Source organism: Oncorhynchus clarkii, chromosome 14 (genome assembly GCF_045791955.1).
Source record: "Oncorhynchus clarkii lewisi isolate Uvic-CL-2024 chromosome 14, UVic_Ocla_1.0, whole genome shotgun sequence".
Taxonomy (NCBI): domain Eukaryota; kingdom Metazoa; phylum Chordata; class Actinopteri; order Salmoniformes; family Salmonidae; genus Oncorhynchus; species Oncorhynchus clarkii.
Window position 1 is genome coordinate 15140355 of NC_092160.1, and position 21706 is coordinate 15162060.

The following is a 21706-nucleotide window of genomic DNA, read 5'->3' on the forward strand; positions in this document are numbered from 1 at the left end:
CATCATTACAATCCCCCTGTGCACAAAGTGAGGTCCATACAGAAATGGTTTGTCGAGAGTGGTGTGAAAGAACTTGAAAGACCTGCACAGAGCCCTAACCTCAACTCCATCGAACGCCTTTGGGATGAATTGGAACGCCCAACATCAATGTCCGACCTCACTAATGCTCTTGTGGCTGAATGGAAGCAAGTCCCGCAGCAATGTTCAAACATTTAGGGGAAAGCCTTCCCAGAAGAGTGGAAGCTGTTATAGCAGCAAAGGGAGGACCAAGGATTTTGGAATGAGATGTTCGATGAGCAGGTGTCCACATACCTTTGGCCATGTAGTGTACCATATAATATACACTGCATGACCAAAAATATGTGGAAACCTGCTCGAACAGTTCTTGTGCTGACGTTGCTTCAAGAGGCAGTTTGGAACTCGGTAGTGAATGTTGCAACCGAGGTCAGATGATTTGCATGTGCTATGCACTTCAGCACTCGGCGGTCCCGTTCTGGGAGCTTGAGTGGCCTACCACTTCGCAGCTGAGCCATTGTTGCTCATAGACGTTTCCACTTCACAATAAAAGCACTTACAGTTGACCAGGGCAGCTCTAGCAGGGCAGAAATTTGATGAACTGACTTGTTGGAAAGTTGGCATCCTATAACTGTGCCATGTTGAAAGTCACTGAGCTCTTCAGTAAGGCCATTCTACTGCCAATGTTTGTCTATTGAGATTGCATCGTGTTCGTGAGTCCTGTGATGGAAAACCGCATCGTGTTCGTGAGATTTTCCTCTTTCCATAGAGTAGGCCTAACCATTGTAAGCCAAACCATTCGGCTGCTACAGACATTTTTGGGATGGGAAGTCTCATGGTCTAACAAACACCGCTGTAGCTCAGTCACCTTCCACCGCAGATACAGAAGGCCGCCATTGGCCGATGCGGTGGATTGACATGCAGCCCATACAAAAGAACAGGTATCTCTACTGTAAACTGATTTTGATGCTAATTACATTTCCGCCAGGGTCGCAGACATCAACTCTAGGGGGTTTTAAGAGGCATGTGTGGCAAATACACAAACCGTGGTTAACTGTGTCGGTCTGTGCACACGAACAATTCTGCATCTTTCACATAGCAGTGGGGATTGTAGGCATATTGGTCCTCAGACAGAAGCAATACGTTTTCTAGACTATGCCAACTTGTATCATACATTTGGATCATATATGGTTAAACTAGTACTCAGGGTCAGTAACTGAAAGGCATGTCCCACTATATAAATGGGACATTGTATATGTCTATGCAATCTGCTTCGCAGAAAGAATTGGAGTAAATGTAGGTTTCTTTAAGAAAGGCCAAATATAGCCTATTCAGAACCATGGCTAATGTAAATTAACAGGCAATAATTATTACATTTGCTGGGAGTGAGAGAATCCCAGGCTTGCCATGAAGCACATAATTCCCTAAATTTGCCCCAATGTTTCAGCAGTATAGTGTGTCAAACGTATATTGTCCTGTCTTATTGATTTAAGGTATATGAAAGCCAAGTTTTATGCAGTGGAGTATGTGGCTACGATATACAGTATGTCATTGTTGGATTGTGCTGTGTTCTTCTGTCTTGAAAATGGCTTATATATAGTATGTACTATACCTAATAAAATCTCTAAAATAATTTAATGTGAGGCATAGAAAACAGGTTTTAAAATAAATAAAGAAACTATTTCTATACTATGCCACTGCAAAAATGAATTGCCAGTGAGACTTACTGTGAGTACTGTGCAATCCACCATTCGGAGAGAAATGACTAAGAATAATGTACCTTTTCACCTTGGCCTCAAAAAACTATATCCGAGGACACCAACTCAATTATCATTTTTCCCGATGATGAAAAGCTCAGTGCATAATTGTAATGGTCTCTGCCTGTTATTGACAATACCTTTACATTTATGGTGTCATAAAGCTTACTTTTGGAACATAATGAACCATTTATAATTCTTTATGATAGAGTGGTGATAGCTGGGTAATCAAAAGATACCTGATCAAGACCCAAGGGTCAAAACGTTGTTAATAAATATCACCTGGGAGCATGAGCAGCAGCGTGCGGCGTTTTCCTTTCTGTTTTCCAATCAAAAGATCAGCCCATCAATGGGAAACCTACAGTATATGCTTGGTCCAAACACACACTCTATCGTTACTTTATAGGAACCACTGCTTGAGGCTGAGGGACAGGGTTCACGGTGTAGCTTTTGCCGCTGTACTGTACTGTCGGTCGCTCTGGATGCATTGGGGTGGAGCTGAAAAGTCCTCCAGCTCTATTTAAAAGAGGACTCTTCACAAAGATTGTTTCATCACTGTGGTAAAAATAGATTGGGATTTCATCAGAGGAAATCAGTCTCCCTTAAAGGGTTGTGCTACCCAAGAGACGGAAATGAGGGAGATTTAGCTTGGATCTACTCCGCAGTCCTTAGTCCTTTGGAATTCCTTGATTTTTCTTTTCCCACACATAAAGCCATTGTGCTAATGTTAGCTATGAGTCACCATTAAGTAAGTACAGCATCGGGATGCCTTATTTATGTAATGGAGATATTGTAGATTGTGGTAATGTATTCTACTCAAGATGACTGTTTAGGGGGGTAGAGGATTGAAATGGTTGGTACTGAGGAGTCTTATGTCAGCGTTACATGCTAATGTGATGAAGTGAAGTGGACAACTCAGCTTTAACCCCCTTGTCCACTGTTGACACTTCTCCCACTAGAACTAATGTCAGTGCCTAGTCAGTGGTCCCTTGCTTTCCAGAAAGATTGGTTCTGCTTTCATTCATCCGGCTGGCAATTATCAGAAGTCATTGCTCATCCAGTTCTGCTGTGATCTGCTGGACGGTCAGTCCACAGGAGGGATTTTACATTATGCTTGACTCAGGTTCCTGCAGCTTCAGCCCACTATCACAGGCAGAACGATGTGAATTACACCCCGATGGCTTTAGACTACTTAGCTACACTTTTTTCAATGAAGTAAAAAATATTTAGGCGCCACACTTGCATGCCACTGACCTGTCACAGCGGATGAAGGACACCACGGACAGACACTGTGCTTCTCATGCCTTGGCCCCAGTTCAGCAGCATCAAATGAGGTCAATATGCACCAAGTCATCGCCATCCCAGAGTGTCGACAGCCCCCGTCTCTGTCAGCGAACACATCCCCTGCAGGGGCAGCAGTCATGTGGAAAACTTCCCACGTCACATGCAAATAAATGACATCACGTCCAATCATTACTCATTAATTAATGTGTTCCCTGCTCAATTGAATGAGCTGAACCACTGTGTGTGAGCGAAGACAAGAATGACAGCAGACAAAAGATGCTTGATTTGAGTCTTCACAAGTTATCCCTGGGTGTTGTGTGGTCATTGTAAATTGGTAGGCGAAAGTAAGACTGCAAATTGTGTCCTGCGATAAAAGTGAGAAAATAAGCATTAGTTAGCACCTACCGATTGTGCGGCCGATGGAATGCTTGAGGGAGAATGTTAAACATGTCCGTTCACGTTTCCCTTCAATTAATGCTCAACATACTCACAGCAACAAAATTCAAGAGAGGAAGTTAGAGAGGAGTGCCTGTTAGCTGGAAGAGAGGCATAGAACCTAAAGTGGACAAGAGTAAATGTCACATACACCCAAACGTACATGTAGATTACCTTTTGGTTTGCAGCTGGCAAAGACACTCATTCACAAATGGACAACAATGCATCATTTGGCTATTTCTGTCACCAGCTTCAAAACATCAAACTAGGCTAGAATAAATTACCCTTCATTCCAGATGCCCTATATAGGCTATGCATGACACAAAACAGGGTGTCTCAATTCCTGAAAGATATCAACACCCCACTTCAAATATGTAATAATCAAAAACAGCTTCATGAAGAAAAAAGGGGTCTCGCATCTGAATGTCTTACTGTTACAGGAAGCTCTATAACTCTATGTTGAGGGCAGCAATTGGGAATCTGGCCATGGGTCCAGCCATCTCCTGAGAGCCTCTTCTGAGAACCGAGGGCTATTTCCAGTGAACTAGTCTATTTATACAGTACTGCTCGCCTCAATAAAGAAGCAAAATTAGCCGGATCTTTCAAGCAATCAGGCCAGTAATCTGTCCGTCTAAGGGCCTTGTTGAATCAAAGCCGTGGCTTGGTTGAGTATTTTGATAGTTCAGGTCAGTTTCAATCCTCAGACTTGTGAGATCACGATCACCTCAAAAAATGGAGTGTACCACAACAGGAGGTGTGTATGATAAATTAACACCTTTTCAGGAGGAAGTGATTGAGTTCATTAGCCTTTTGCTGTGTGTCTGTTTGTGAGTGGGGTGTGTGTGTAGTCATTTTTGGTGTCATGTCCCCAACTGTGCTGGATGGGTTTGAAGCCGCTTCAGGGTACAGATACTAATGAGATGGAGTCCTCCAAGGTTATGGAATGCAGTGCACACTAATTCACAAACAACATTAATGTTGAGGCATTAAGGAAGATGCTAAAACAGACTTCCAGAATGTAAACTTTACAAAGTTTACAATCAATGAAATGCATTAAAAATCTTGCAGAATCCAGCTTGTTAATACAGTAGAATGTTTTCTGGCATTTGAGCAGCTGGTGACATTTCTCTTTCTCCCATGTCCTCTCTCTCATTACTTGGTCTAATGGACATTGATGAGCCTCGTTGATGCATGCTTTGTTTGCTGTACATACAAGCTAACACAGTATGCACTGGCACTTGTAGGCAGCAGGTCTTTATTTCTTAAACAAGGGCGGAAATTAGGCGTTCTTTTATGAGCCATTTCTGGTGATGATTTTGCATGCGTCTCCGGGGTACGGGCTGGTGGGAGACGTAAGGAGAGGCGTAAAATAACGTTGGTGGGAAAACGTTTGCCCCAGAGCTTGTGTGTGTGTAAGTGTAGTGTGCTCTCATTCTCTCTCTCTCTCCGCTTTTCATGAATACATTACTCCTCTGGCGCATCAACTGTGCACTTTATGAAGCACCCCCTCTCCAATCGATTGGTGTCCTACTGGAAACGGTAAGACTGGAAACGGACTATTGTTGCAATGCAGTCTCGTCTTCCTCTCTTTTTCTCCATTCCGATGCAGTCAAATAAAGAAAGCCCCTGATTCTCTCCTCCAGTAAATATAGTCTGATATAGAGGGGTTTGAATGTGAGGCACCAAATGATGTCATCTGTGGATGCCTGTAGGCTGTACAATGCCCCACTGGTGACACATGCTTGATGGTCTACTTGCTTGATGTTCTACTGGTCCAATGGTCTACTTGCTTGATAACTTGATCCTCGTCATCCTTTCATGAAAATGTAATAGTTCAATTTTAAAATGAAGGAGAATGTGAAAGGCAAAAGCAAAACGGTCTGATTAGATTTGAGCTTTCTCCTTTCCCCAGAAATTCAAAAATACCCTGGCAGTTACTGTTCATTTCTAAAAATGCATGATAAAGAGACTACTACTGCTTTTCCACCATGTATTGGTCCCTTGGGCTTTCAAGGTGCATCCATAACACCTTTCTCCATGAAGTTGACAAGAAATGTACTCCTTGTACAACTCCTGTTTGGTCTGTATGAGCTCCGCAGACTACCTCATGGCCTCTGCAATGCTCCTGGCTCCACCATGAGAAGGATGATCACCTTCAGTGATCTGGTAACCTTTGCCCCTTCAGAGGAGGAACTGGAGAGACTGTCGACCAATGGCCTCGATCCTGCTGCGAAGAATTGAGTTCAAGTGCATCTCACTCACGTTTTCCTACAATACATGTAAATACTTGTGTGACAATAACTCTAAACATGCATTTCTAGTGTACAATTTCTAGTAGTTTCCTAGCAGGATGAATTCATATTTACTTACATTTCAATATCTGGTTTAGTCAATCCCCATCTTTATTCCCAAATCTCTTTTAATGCAGTGATTCCTCTATTTGGATTAAGAAACCACCCCAGATTCATAAAAGCCTCTTACAGAGACTAAAGGATTTGGGTCGCATGGGTTTGCAAAATGTCTTATTTTATAACTTGGACATTGGCAGGATACTTGTCCTGTGTGGGTGTCTATGTGAATATTTCTATGCACTCCTTTACCCTTAGCAACTACTACGCACACCACTAAGTATTTCAGTTTGGGCTCAATTCAGGAAATATTTTGGACTTTAACGATCATCTTTTTCTCCCCTCTTTGGAAGATTGGGTGTTTGATGCTCATGATGGACCTTTATCCGTTGGCTTGAGAGCTGTGACCTTCCCAGGGCGTAATTTATCATTTTGATATTTAGATCGGTGCTTTGTTCAAAGTCACTATGCGTTGTAGGTTATGGGTAAAGTAAACAAATATCCTCATCCTTTGATACTGTACTGTACTTTTATCAGACTGCTTTGTGGCACAGAAAGCTGCTCCTTTCTCCCTCTCTGTGATCTCATCTCCTTGCCCCCTCTTGAGGATATCATGGAAAGATAGTCACAGTTTGCATCCTGCATCACTTCCTCATCCGTCGCCACGGCAGCCCATGCCCCCCACCAGCAGCAGCAGATGTATGCACAACACTTGTGCTGGGCCTTTTTTGCTGAGCCGCAGGCAAATGGGACGGAAACCAAGTGACATCACCATAACCTTGCGTTAGATAAAGCATTGACACACCAAACTCTGCATGTTACAATAACTGTGTCATCGTTTTGGTTCCTGAAGCACCATGATGTGTGGCACCATCTGGAGCCATGTTTTGCCTGTCATCAGATCCGATCGGAAACGATCATTGAAAATAAAGTTAGCCAAATAATCATGCCAGGCTGTAATTTGCAGCAATTGTAAATCCCTTCAAACGTTTGTAAATGAATTCAAATGCACTAGTCAACAAGATGCGCTGCAATTCAGAGAGTATGGATACATTCCCAAATGTATTAACATTATATAAAGTGGCTCTATTGAGATATCAGCCAGCTGTTTTCAAAGCTCATGGGCTTGTGCTAAGTTTGGGGATTGACCTTTGTCACTTTGTTAAATATGCCGTCACATTATGAAATGCATAAGAAGCCTAAAATAGCAAGAAACATAAATAGCAAGGCTTTAACTGATGATGATGACGGTGAGGAAGACGACTATCAATCATTGTTCACTCAGTCAAACACCTAGGCATTGATGCAGTGGAAGGTAAAACGCTGCATCTTTCATGTTATCTCTTTCCCTATGCTTGATGTGCCTCTGTTTAGCTAAGATGTCAGTCTTTGGCTGGGGTGTGATTACTAGACAGCTTGACTCACGGTTCTGACTCATTGGGTTCATGTGCCAACACCGCCGTGTAGCATCATCAATCCCAGCCCCAGTGCAAAGGGGCTGCTTTCTCTCTCTACCTGCCCATTACATTCTGTGTACTCAATGCAATGACCTAAAACAATTACACACAATGACATGCTTAACATACAGCTACAATGGCATTTGTATGGCTTCGTTTTCTGTTAAAATACCATCATTTACTGTAAATCTGTATTTGAGGGGATACTGACTGAGCATGTCAGGAAAATGTCTGGATATGAGCAAAATGTTATCATTCAAATATTTTTGTTGTTTTCTTCTGGTATTTAGGTTTTAAACCAGCATATTTCAGCATGGATGTACACACACAAAACCCAGTCTTATAGCCACTCACACACCACACACACAAACCTACACACATGCCTGCACGTACTGTACACATGCTCACACTCAAACATGTATTCGCACACATGGGCACGCGCACACACACACACAGGTGAGAAACTAGGTTATCATAGCAGTAAATTTGCTGCAGGGTATATATCTTACAGAGCAAGATAACCTGTTTCAAGGAGACCTGGGACGTGGACTACCAAACACACACACACACACACACACACAAAGACAGAGTAAAATATGTTGATTTCTCTCATCACCGTCCTGTCCTCGTTGTAAAGCAGCACATTATTATCTTAATTAAGACTAAAACAACATCCCTTATTTGAGGGCTACAATACATGTTGTCCTCTCTAAGACAGAGGTCAGGTTAGACTATGAAAGGTCAAGATAGCATAAAAAGCTTTACATGTATTTTTACTAAAACACTTTAAGACATTCCATTGCATACATTTATGAGTCCTCATGTGAAACATACAAATTCTAATTGAATAACATACATAAGGTGTTATAGTTGGAACAAAGCCCTCTCCATAAAGAGCATGTGCATTACTCATCCCCCACAAAGAAAGCAGCGATGCTTCAGTGTGTTGTGGGTGGACTAAGGTGGGTGGGAGGGTTGTGGGTAGAACATAGGGAACTGCTGTTACCACATGATTCCAGGGTTGCATCCTAAATGGCACCCTATTCTTAATGTGGTGCACTACTTTCCCTATAAAGTGCACTACTTTTGACTAGACTAAAATAAGTGCACTATGTAGAGAATAGGGTACCATTTGGGATGCAAACTGTACCAGGTTCACTCTGACTGTTCATTGTGTGCACATTTCCAGCTCCAAATCAACCTCCTGTGTTGCCAGCACATTGTTCAGACTCCCAACAAACAGAGTTCTAATTAGCTTCTCCTCTGTTAAAGCCAGTACTGTGTAAGAGCCTAGACAGTTATGTTCTGTCTGGTTGCAGAGCAGGGATTTTACCCGCACCCCACCTTCAGGGGCATAGGCTCAGAGGGGCACAGACACACACACAGTGACCTGGGCCCACACACACACACACGGACCTGGGCGTGCGCACACACACACACACACACACACACACACACACACACACACGTTTCCTCTACCTGTTAAGATTTAGGACACACACACACACACACATACACTGTCTCTCTGAAGTTCCTATCTCAGGTCCAGAGAAATCTGTGAAGCAGCATGCGGCTTGTCCCAGTTCCTCTACTCTACCTGTGTGCGTGCGTGCGTGCACGTGTGTGTGTGTGATTGCATATTGCGACGAGACTGACCCATTTGAATCTAGAATGCAGTCTTCCACAAGCAACATGACTCCTTGAGTCTCATCAATTGCTTTAGATAAGGTGAAGTGATGGACTGATGCAGAACATTTTGATTTTGCACGGAAAACTGAATATTTGGCACACACACACACAGTCATATTTGGGTTTTTTTCTCAGCGTATATGGCTTAGCATATGGTCCACTCTAAATGAAAAAGTTTAACAGCAATTTTGTCACCATAGCTTTGGGGTGAGGGTGTAACAAAATACAAGCAGTCACATCCTGATTTGAAAGCTGTTGGTCTCACCACTGGATTTATTGCGCGGCAGACGCACAACACAATTTTGCCATGCAAAATTTCAGCGCAGAACAGTGCACCGTGCACGTCTATTCTATTCATCTCTCAAGTCAAACGATGGTGTGAGACTGGGGGAGAGCATACATACTGGACTGGTGGATGGATGCCAACAACTGAGAGAAGAAGGTGTTTGGTTAAGTCATCGAGCGACAGCCTGAAAGGTGCGCGCGTTCAGATGCTCCGCAGGCACGGGCTTTTTTCCCTGGCAAGAGAGAGATAACGGGAGATGCTGCTGGAGTTGCTTTTGTGCCGTTCCGCTCTCTCTGTCTCTCTGGCTTTAATCTTTCCTTGGGACAAGACATTTGCCTAAGGGAGATGTAAAGAGGCTTAAAGTATGGCATGCAACGATGGTTTCTGCCAAGAAGGAGATGGTGACTGCGATGTACCCCAGTTATATTTCGACTCTCTTCTACCTTTTCTGCCTGACTGCTTGGTGAGTTTCTAAAATACATGATCTGGGGGGCTGATTTTCTCCTGTTAGATTGGCGCGAGCTGCTCTGGTGCCGCTGTCCATGGTCCTGAAGACTCTAGGTGCTGAAATCCAAAAGTGCTCTAACTGTGTCATTTGGTTGTGACTCCCAATTTTGTCATCCATAGCCTGGGTATCGGGGAAGCTGCTGTCTTTCACGATAACAAACTATTTTGATTATTTGTGTCGTTTTTCAGTGTAAAGAGAATATCTGGAACGATAAAAAAGGATGAGAGAATATATCCCGAGAATTTCACACGCATTTTAGACCGACTACTGGACGGGTATGACAACAGACTGCGACCTGGATTTGGTGGTAGGTACCTATCTGAAGCAGTGACCGTTTTCGGCTGTCGAATGAGTTTCTATGTGGCTCAGAGATGGTCGAAAATTATTAGCACTATTGTGCCAATGCTATTGAATAGTTTAGATAGGGTATGAGGTTGCGATCAAAATTACATTGTATTTTTCAACCAGAGCTGTTCAATACTGTTTCAAGTGAAACATGTTGCTCTACTGAGTTACGATCACTACCTCCCACAGATGTACAACGACAATCCATGTTTCAAAAGCTGGTCGTCATGAATTGAATTAACACTTTCTTATATTCACTGCTTTCTTTGACTCTTATGTGCAACTGAAAATGCTACCTTCAAATGTTTAAGCGAGTTTAGTTATGTAATCGCTGTGGAAAAAGCCGCTTAATGCACAATTTAAGTAGAAAGAGTGCAGATGTACTTTTCGTGTCTGTCAAATCCTCCACGAGCTCAAAGTATCCGACGCACGTTTAAAGACTATGCATTTAACGAGAAGCAACCTCTTTGTCGTTCATTAGGCCTACAGCAATGACATCTGACATGCATGTCGTTGTGCTTGAAAATACCTTAAGCTACGCTCTTCAACTCAACCCTAAAAAATATTCCAACTCAGGGCGCGTAAACTTCAGAACTCACCCCTCAAGTGTGCATAGCATAGGTTAGATACTGATCGGCTTGTCCCAGAGGTTTATGTTTTAAACCTATTTAGCTATTTTGCATTCCATTATATGCATGCTTAGAAACTGGTGCAGGTTGTTAGGTAGTCATAAGCTATAGACTATTGCATACAGGGCATTGCCAGCTATTTGGGTTAGTCGTTTTGACACACATCCACACAGCACTACCAACCCAATGTTTGGCCCATGTTAGGCTGTTTCTGGGGTTTCATGTTTTACATATTATTCCAGGCCTACAGGTGAATACAGGTCAAATTAGGGTTGATGCTTAAAGGGTGGACTAGCAAACCAGAACTACTAGTCTAAGGTCTATTGGGGCTGTAATGGGATATGCCTAGGATATTCTAGGGATTGTGAAACTGATTCAATTGTTCTCTCAATAGGTCCAGTGACAGAGGTGAAAACAGACATTTATGTGACAAGTTTCGGGCCTGTCTCTGATGTTGAAATGGTATGTACCAAATCAAGAATTTGAAACAGATGAGTACCCGAAAATAAGTTTGACTGACCATGCACTTATCATTTCATATAAGAATGAAGTCCCAAACATAACTGTTTATTTCTGACATTTGCAAATCTCTGTCTTTTGCTTCCTCAGGAGTACACCATGGACGTGTTCTTCAGACAGACATGGATGGACAGGAGGCTGAGGTATGAGGGGCCTATCGAGATCCTCCGCCTCAACAACATGATGGTCTCCAATGTGTGGACTCCAGACACCTTCTTCAGGAATGGCAAGAAGTCTGTGGCCCACAACATGACTGCCCCCAACAGGCTATTCCGCATTATGAAGAACGGCACCATTCTTTACACCATGAGGTAATACATTTGCCAAAATGCTTTACACCCTGATGCTTACATTACCCAGCATGCCAGTGTTGCCAGTGTTGGTTCTAATATGTTTGGGTGTATGTGTCCCCAATAGGTTGACTATCAGCGCAGAGTGTCCCATGAAGCTGGTTGACTTCCCCATGGATGGACATGCATGCCCTCTCAAGTTTGGAAGCTGTAAGTATGATATGACACTGTACGTCTATTCTAATACTGTATCAGGAGTGACTTGATGAAGTGGTTCTTAGTCCTTGTTCTGATGACATGCATACTTCGGAACACTGTGTAGTTATTGACATACACCCCAAAGCAAATCCACTTGTGCTGTTTCTTAGTAGATCTTAAACCTGACACTGTTTACGTGCTTACATGCTTTCATAGTAAACTCATTTGTCCTTTGTCTCAATGCATTTAGTATGCAATGTTTAAAAAAACCTATTTATACTTCAATGCACTAAATCTGTCCCAGTTCGTCACATAAATGAAGTTGACTAATTGGGTTAGAAAAATATTCCATTCTATTGTAATACCATTACCATATGAATTGTCAAATTCTTCCAGCTTTGTCATATTTGAGGATGTCAGACATATTCCCAGAGTGAGAAGTAATTACTTTTCTGACTAAAATGCTAATAATACATTACATTCTTTTTGTACCAAAAACAGAACAAAGAAACCCAAAATCAGCACTATTATTCATAATGAGAGGTCAGCAAAACAGTGACTTATCTCCGATGAAAGGATCTCTCCAATGAGCCTTCTTTCTTGTCAGAAAACAGTAGTGATTTAAGATAACATCTGCTGAGGGGAAAACTAAAGAAAGGAGGAGGAATGAAGGATGGTTTTCCCATGCACTTCCCAATCCTCCCCCAATCTGTTATCAGCAATTGTGACATTGTAGAGGTAGAGGACAAAATAGATGCCTCTGTTATCATTCTGTCACATTACTCTTGGTTTAAGATAGTACCTTCCCATCCTCCCATCCCATCCTCCCATCCTGGCCCAGAGTCAGGGAAGTAGATGTTGGACCCGATGGTGTAAAGGTCAGAATCCCTCTCCTCGCCCCTGGTTAGCTCAGACCTATTCCGGTTCTCTCCAGAGCTGGTGTGTGTCGGGGCGCCGCGCAGCTTTCCGCTCCACAACATGCCCCAGCTGGCCCATTTTCCCGGCGCAGTTGGTGTCCTGCCGACTTCGAGTCCCCTGTGGGAAACGGCAAATGAGAACAACGTAAGGGGGCATGCGTAGCCGGAGACAGACCCTAACATAAACCCAAGCCTGTGTTCTCGTTTTTCTTTCAGCCCTGTCTTATAGGAACTCTCATGTCACATTTCACTGTTTTTGCAACATCTTTGCAACGTTGGATATGCAAAAACATTGTACCAAAGAGCTTGTGAGACCGGGTAGTTTGTTTAAAAGCCAACTCATTGCTATTGTACTACTCATTTTCAATCAAATTATGAGGAAAATATATCTGAAAATCCAGAGAGTGTACCATTTGAGGTAATCTTCAACATTTGCATGTATTAAGTCAGTGAGTGAAGTGCAGATCAAGTGGGGAAATCATGTGTGACTGGACTTTTCACCATCACGTCAATATGTCTCTTTCAAATGCATTGTGATCACCTGACTAAATGGGGGAGATAGAAACATTTCTCATGTTCACAGAGCTTAGAGTTATGAAGAGGATGTCACCGGCTTACAGTAGTCATTCTTTCATAAACTTAAACGTGACATTCTCTCTATCCTATAATAAATCCTCTCCTCTCTCTCTGTCTCACTCTACAATTTAGAATTGGCCTCAACCCCCCCACTTGAGAGTTTAATCCAAATCTTTTCCTTCTCCACCCTCAGATGCATACCCTAAAACAGAGATGATCTATACCTGGACCAAAGGACCACAGTATTCAGTGGAGGTTCCCCCAGAATCCTCCAGCCTAGTGCAGTACGATCTCATTGGCCACACTGTCAGTAGTGAAGAGGTCAAGTCAATCACAGGTATGATGGGCTGGTGAAAAGCTACTTATCATTGGTTAGATATAGTAGATATCCCCAACTCTGATGATGGTGATGCCATTCTTTGTTAATAATCATTTACATTTCTTCATCAGTTCTTACTTCAGTTTGGAATGTTTTCTCTACAGTGGCTTTGTCCAAATAACTGTTTGACACCATTTACCTCAGAGAACGGAGAAGACACAATAAAAACCCCATGCTACCAGAAGTCCATTATTTCCTGTCCTCTTGCTCATTGTCTCATGCCAGTCATGAACTAATCAACTGTGATATCTATGGCTATCCGCCAGGTGAATACGTGGTGATGACAGTGCACTTCCACTTGAAGCGGAAAATGGGCTACTTCATGATTCAGACGTATATCCCCTGCATCATGACAGTAATCCTCTCTCAAGTGTCCTTCTGGATAAATAAAGAATCAGTCCCGGCTCGAACAGTCTTCGGTAAGTATTACTCACCAATCCCGCCATTCTGTAGAATACGTCTGTTGAGAGGCAGAGAAGATGCAAATGTGAAGAGGGAAGTGCCTCTTCTGTGCCGTCTCTGTCTCCAGTTTTTGTAGCTGTGTAGCCAGAGCATTCGACGTTCTGTCTTTAGCCTCTCACACAACTATTAAGGTCTACGATTAATGAAATGTGTGTTATACTTCTATTTTTGTTATCCATCAAAGTCGCAGTTGCATTTGCCAATACGCCCACTTGTATAGAAACAGAATTGTTCGGTCCCCACTGTGGGTGGAGTCAGAAATGAAAGAGTACACCTCTAAGCTGGGAAACTTGTGCACCTTTTATGGAATTAGTGTACTTTACCAGATGTTCATCACATATCCTCTGTCTGTTTGCCTGGTCTCCTATCAATTCCACACCACCTTTCCCTTCGTTGCGTAATCAGACTTTTACAAGTGCTCTGTGTAAATCTGCATTTCTGTATTGCATAATTGAGTATCCATTTCTTGTATTATAGTCTTCAGTCGTATTCTTTTTCCTGCCCATTTAGTTTTCTGAACTGAAATGAACCTTAGCAATTAATTAACCTCTCCTGGCATTTTTTTTTTTTTGTGAGTTGTAGACATGGATGGAATTTTAGCTAGCTTGTGACTAGTACTTTTTAGACGGGACTAATAGAAAATGAGCCAAACTAGCCTGTCGGCTAGTAAAACTTTTCTCTTTTGAAATATCCCATAGCACAGATTTTGGACACGGGCTAGTAAAAATTGCTGTCTACTAGCCTGGCTGGCCAGTGCCCAAAATCCTTAAATTCCATGCCTGGTTGTAGAGGATTAGCTGTGTAGGATAGGGTCCTTTTAGTATAGAATAAATCTAGTGCACGTGGCTGAGTAATGTAAGGTCAGTGGTTTCTGAGGTGTACTGTTGTCCTCCTGCTAGCTTCTTCTATTTCTTCAATATTGATTGCTAGGATGTTGGTTATATGGGTGATTGCTGGGGTGTTGGTTTTATGGGTGATTGCTGGGGTGTTGCTTATATGGGTGATTGCTGGGGTGTTGCTTATATGGGTGATTGCTGGGGTGTTGGTTTTATGGGTGATTGCTGGGTGTTGTTTATATGGGTGATTGATGGTGTGTTAGTTATATGGGTGATTGCAGGGGTGTTTGTTAAATGGGTGCTTGCTGGTGTGTTGGTTATGTGGATGCTTGCTGGGGTTTTGTTAAATGGGGGATTGCTGGTGTGTTGGTTATGTGGGTGATTGCTGGGGTGTTGGTTATGTGGATGCTTGCTGGGGTTTTGTTAAATGGGGGATTGCTGGTGTGTTGGTTATGTGGGTGATTGCTGGGGTGTTGGTTATGTGAGTGATTGCTGGGGTGTTGTTTATATGGGTGATTGCTGGTGTGTTGGTTATGTGGGTGATTGCAGGGGTGTTGGTTATGTGGGTGATTGCAGGGGTGTTGGTTATATGGATGATTACTGGGGTGTTTGTTATATGGGTGTCTATGAAGATGTGTGACTTTCATGGGCACCACTGTAAAATAATTGGAGGATATTTCGTTTGGGAAAAGTACTGTTTTGGCTGATCCAGTGGGGTTGGTAGTTGAAAATACAGTAGGTTTAATGTCATGAGAAGGTAATTGCTTTTTGCTCTTGCATGTGTTGATGGAAATATACATTTCTTTATGAGCACCCACTTTTGGCACTTTGTTACATGCTACTCCACATGATGTTGGTTACTGCATCTGTTTCATCTGTGGGCCTATTCATTTAGCCCGCTGACTTTCTTTCAGGGACACATATCGCTGACTCAATGGGTTCTACTCATATCTCAGCAGCTGTAGAGGCCAGTGTGTGTTATTCCACAGCCACATTGATTCACACAACGCCCCAATGCATCCCCTCAGTCCCCTCCCGTCTCAGTGGCAAGCTAATGAAACTGTCCAATATGTGACAGGAGGGTGTCGTGGGAACATAAATATTGTTGCATTGGCCAATCCCCCGGGCTGTGGGGCTGTTACAGTACTCTCTCGTCTCTCGCGTGTGTGTGGGAGTGTGCACTAACGCACAGGCTGACTGGCATTTTCTTCCCTTCTCTCCTCTTCCCACGATATAACGTTCCATTTTCTGTATCTGTGACTCCAAGCCTGGCACATATAATGGTTGTAGGACTATGTTTGGGAGGGAAAAAAGACATTGACTTGAGGGATGATTAGCAAAGCTACCCCTGGAGGCTCAAGGTGTTATTGTCTGGTGATGTTGGAATTTGACATTGACGTCATATAAAACTAGCCTGGTCTCAGATATGTTTGTCCAATCAATGTCTGGCATGACAAAGGCCATAGGGGTTGGCAAAACAGCACAATGAGATCTGGGACCAGGCTAATGAAACTGGCTCCGCCTCTTGAACATGCACTGGTCATGTTAACCATTCTGTTCCAATCCAAGCAACCTTCATTAAAGCAATGAGATCCATTCTGTCCTAATCCAAGCAACCTTCATTAAAGCAATGAGATCCATTCTGTCCTAATCCAAGCAATTTTATAGCAATGAGACCCATTCTGTCCTAATCCAAGCAACCTTAAATCAATGAGACCCATTCTGTCCTAATCCAAGCAAATTTAAAGCAATGAGACCCATTCTGTGCTAATCCAAGCAACTCCAAAGCAATGCATTCTAATCTTAACAATGTGTCACAAGATAAGGAATGAAAATGCATGTATTCCAATAGAAACAGGCATTATTCAAAAATTGGATTGTAATAGCTCATCTGATTAAAATCAGTCACACCTCGTTAATCTGTATCAAGAACGATTGTGCCTCTGATCTTGCCAATTAACCCAATGAAAGACAAGAATATGAACTAATATTCTAATATTAAAGCTAATATCTACCTCTGGATATTTCGTCCTCGGAATCATACATTACAGAATCGTCCGGTGGTCGGCTGAGTTTAGACACATAATTATGCTGCGAGTCACGTCAGAGCAGGTGGCCTGGCGGTACATATTGTGTCATATCTCTAACATAAAGGTGATTTTCTCTAAATCACATTTATAGCTATTTGCTCATAATCCCAAGGACATGTGACCTACAAGTTTATTGTAACTCCCCAGTTATTGTAATGATATGATCCTTGGCGCAGGTCGGATTGGTTATTGTTTAAAAAGGAATTAGAGAGGAGGGAAAGTAGGTATGCTACGGGGTCGCTAGGGCAATCTCATTAAGAGGGAACGCATTGGAAGCAAAGGTCAATAGGTCATCGACTGGAGGTTTACAGGTCATTCAAGTGTCACAAACATTCCGTTTCCAGTTTTTCATATTTAGCATTAAGGCTGTCATGCATTGCTTTGTGTGCTGAATTTTCTAAATCATTTTCATAGATTTTCTAAGAAGTTGTAGACCTGAACTAGCACACCTGATTCAATTAGTTATGTGATTGATGATAAGTTGATCAGTTGAATCAGGTGTGCTAGCCCTGGAACAGATAAAATACATTGAACAGCTTGGGGTCCCTGAGGAAAGGTTTGAGTAATTCTGATATAGAGGATGGTTAGGCCTACTGTTTTAGTTGTATTAGTTTAGTGTGTTGATGTAACTTGTATTATTTTGACTACAGCCAAGGTTCAACTTTTTCTCATTTTCAGGCATCACCACAGTCTTGACCATGACCACGTTGAGCATCAGCGCGCGCCACTCCCTCCCCAAGGTCTCCTACGCCACAGCCATGGACTGGTTTATTGCCGTGTGTTTTGCCTTTGTCTTCTCCGCCCTCATCGAGTTCGCTGCCGTCAACTACTTTACCAACGCGGAGATGGAAAGACTGAAAAGGAAGCCGGCAAAATGCCCACCGGCACCCCAAACAACCCCAGTGAAAGTGAAGGATATGGAGGAAGTTCTGCAGGTGAGACTTCAGATTTATTTTCATTCCCTTTACACTTCAGAGACTGCCGTGTACACTCCCCTTGCTAATTTGTTTGCTAGTCTCATCAAATGGAGATTCAATTCAAGTCTAAAATATCAGCGATATTGAAAGGCCATGTTTTTCAAACTTTCCGATTTGCTTTAAAGACTTTTTTGTGACAGATGAGAATTAAAGAAGCGTTTACAATGACTGGCATTTCATTAATCACATGGTGATCACCCATTCAAAGAAATGCATTGGAAATGTCAGACAATACTATAACTGAAAGTTACTTTATCATTGATAGTTTGAAGTATCTCGCCCCCCCTCTTTCTCTGTACCACTCTTTCTTTGTACCCCTCTTTCTCTCTCTCTCTGCCCCTCTCCATGATAGCATGAACTAGAAGCATGATGACGATTCACTTCCTGAAGGCCAAATAAGAATAGTAAATGGTGAACACACATTAAGTTTGGCCTGTTTAGAATACAGCTGTCTGCTTAGATCAATGCACGCCATTTGTAATCCAGCGCAGAGGCTTAGCAATATTATCCCTAAAAATTCTAAATATGCTCTGAATGTCCTACATGTGCTTGCTTTCTTGTCATTAAAAAAAGACTCTCCAGCATTTTAAGATGCACGTGTTTTAAAGACATGCGTTATAGAATGGGTAACGTGTTAAATAATAATAATAATTGACCTATAGTTGCAATGTGACGCAAACATGTTGTTCAGCATTTTACAATCTGTTCTCTTGAAAGCATGTGCGTGCCTAAAGCGTGTGTAATGGGGTTTGACCAAACATGTTTTTATTGAATTCATTACTCCATACATGTGATCTATCAGAAACACAGGCCTACTGTAGTAAGAACACAATCCTACATTTGAGGGCATTACATTGTGTGGTGCCACATTTCTTGCGTCACAGTCCAACTGTTGATTGATGGCTGATTCCCACCAGAAAACAGCCATACATTCCCCCTGTGTGGCCCGAAGACTACTTAGTTTCTCTGTGGATCTCAAATCCTCGTGTGGAATAATCTCACCTGAATGCAGTTTAGTGACAACGGCACATCAATGGATTAGCAGGTTGCCACGGCAACGCAGCCGGGTCACGTGTGTGTGTGTGTGTGTGTGTGTGTAGGTTTCAGATGCCTCTTTTCCTAGAGAGCCGTGGCCCCAGTGAGGAAATCTGCTCGGCATTAGGACCTGTGGCGTATATTGATGTGGCACAGATTTTTCTAAGCCTTACCTTCCAGCCATAGTGTTGTCAAACTTATCTTAGAATCCACAGTTCTCCGCCTCACATCTCTCAGACAGGAGGCCATATGGTTAGCTGTTTAGAAACATTCCATTGGGAGTCAGTGGGGGAATTATCACTGGTGAGGCTGTGGTTAGAGTGCAGCAGCGCCCTCTACTGGGGTTGAAATACTATGATTGCTCTCAGGAGATGAGCTCTTTTGATGTTTTACTGTACTGCCACACCACCCCATGGAACAGTGCTTGTGACATAAGTTTGTGTGAAATTACCGAAAGCCTACCCAAATAATGTCTTTGAGCTGGGTTATTCTACCATACAAACTAAAGTAAGCCAGTCATATTCAGGCCCATAGGCCAGGTTTAGAATGGGATGTTTCTGGCTGTTTTATCCTGATAGTCCTCTAGCACGGAGAGGTCTATATAGTTCACATTTATCAGCACAATACCATTGTCATATTTTACCTTACCATAAAATGTTAAGTGAATGTCTAATTTCAGTCAAATGTCTCCTCTTCAAGCTGTGTGCTCTTGTTGTTGCACAGTTCACTGCAATATGGGTTTCTTGCTTATTTTTCCTCCTCCACAGCATAACCCTGATACCAATGGGAACCTTCGCAAACGGATGAACTATATGTCTCAGCAAGACATCCAGAAAGCTGAGTCATACAGCACAGCAGCTACAGGGGTAACCAGGAGACAACCCCAGTCTGGCCAATCGTCTTCATCCACGGGGTCGACTGGGGACACCATCATCCTACCCCACTCCAGCCCCGGCCCTGCCAGCCAACCGAACACCACCTTCACCACCCTGTCCGTCAAGAACACGCCCCCGGCTCCACCCACCACCCCGACAATACCAGCCAATCAGAGCCAGCCCACTGCTGACTCCTCCCTCCAGGACCTCCTAGGACCTAGATTGGAGCACATTCAACTGATGGGTAAAAATGAGCCCAAGCAGTCGCCATGCTCCCAGCCGACCACCACCGGTATGGGCGGGACCAGTAAAATCGATAAGTACGCTCGCATCCTGTTCCCAGTGTCCTTCGGAGCCTTCAACATGGTCTACTGGGTGGTTTACTTGTCCAAAGACACTATGGAGGCCAAATTTCGAGGCCAAATCTAGTTTCTAGCTCGTCTAGGGGTGATCTTGGGAATCATTTTCTACACACTGTATAGTGACGGGATAACAACAATGGGTTCTCTTGAATCCTATCAGAGCTTTGGAGAAACGAAAGATGACATGACAAGGAAACCAAACATGCTGGACAAGAGCCTTAAATAATTACACCTAGGAATACTAATCTCAGAACATCTGTTTGTTTCATTTTCTAGAGGGCTTCTGAGAATGCGCATGGTAAAACAACCATTCCAAATACGCCTGAATCAAACAAATCACAACTAGGCCATACCCTGAGTGGCCATGTTCAATATGCAATACAGTAATGGTTTGATGGATTGGTTAGTTTTAATGTTAATAAGTACCGTCACTGACGCAAAATACAGTCATTACTGATCTTAGCGAAAACGGCTAATAGATCCCTCTAGTCTTAGCAGGCGTTGTTACAATGACAAAGGATTAGGAGTCACAATATCGCTGAGGGTGAGCCGGACACACTACAAGTCACAAGGTGTCAAGAAGAACAGCGATGCATTGACAAGCAGATTTGGGATGTATTTTCTCCATTACCCAGATATCTACTGGTGTTTATCAGTATGTTGTCATTTGTTCTGGTACCAAGCCTGTACAGCGAACCTCGACCAAGCTTTGTTAATAAGCGTAGAATGAGGTTACCATACATGCTGGCCTACTTTGCTCAGTACCCTACAAACAACATTTCCAGGGGATAAGGTTCCTCTAAGCCCTATTAGTTCAATATTCTGAGTACATTCCCTCCAACAACATTCTCGGGAGTCTTTGGTTGAATGTTCAACTATGAAATCATGTGTTTTTATTTTACGTAGTCTGTTTCTGGAACAGTGTATTAATGTATTCATTAAACATGAAATAAGAATATTGATAACTCACAAAGGAATATATTGTAGGAATCTGGTGTTTTGGGAACATTTCCTCTGAGTTCAGGGATGTTAATTTCTTTGCATATGTGGGGGCCTGATTGAGGGTTTTCATGGGCCTTTCGTGTACGGCACCTGTTATTGTCCATGAGGTCAGAGGAAGGGTCATTCCCCATATCATAATTTGTTACATTGGTGTAGATTGCAACTATGAGTCCATCAGAGACCACAAATTATGTTGGTTAGGGACTTGAGAGATCGGGAGGAACGTGTATAGTGACTATGCAATTCTCTCTGGGTGTTTCCTAGTGCATTAGCCTTGAGTGCTGAGGGTCTTTAGGGTCCTATACCAACTTTGGATAGCTTTCCACTGATAAGGTACAAAGTTCCACATTTCTCAGTCCTAAATGTGCTATGTCCATGGCATCTATGCAACCTCTCTTATAGTAAAAGTATACTGCTGTCTCCCTGAGGACAGCT

At 42.8% G+C, this 21706-nt stretch overlaps 1 protein-coding gene across 1 annotated transcript; it reads left to right on the plus strand.

Annotated features, from left to right (window-relative positions):
- The first annotated feature begins 9648 nt into the window (after positions 1 to 9648).
- On the plus strand, positions 9649 to 20336 carry LOC139365999 (gamma-aminobutyric acid type A receptor subunit alpha4). The gene is made up of 9 exons (XM_071103071.1): positions 9649 to 9734; positions 9968 to 10086; positions 11148 to 11215; positions 11363 to 11583; positions 11690 to 11772; positions 13447 to 13590; positions 13899 to 14051; positions 17699 to 17955; positions 19800 to 20336. The coding sequence occupies exons 1-9, from the start codon at positions 9649 to 9651 to the stop codon at positions 20334 to 20336; spliced, it is 1668 nt and encodes a 555-aa protein (XP_070959172.1).
- The last annotated feature ends 1370 nt before the right edge of the window (positions 20337 to 21706 follow it).

Coding starts and splice junctions, on each gene's coding strand:
- LOC139365999 (XM_071103071.1), top strand. CDS start 9,649: ATGGTTTCTGCCAAGAAGGAGATGGTGACTGCGATGTACCCCAGTTAT. Junction 9,735..9,967: donor CTTTTCTGCCTGACTGCTTG/GTGAGTTTCTAA, acceptor GTCGTTTTTCAG/TGTAAAGAGAATATCTGGAA. Junction 10,087..11,147: donor ACTGCGACCTGGATTTGGTG/GTAGGTACCTAT, acceptor TTCTCTCAATAG/GTCCAGTGACAGAGGTGAAA.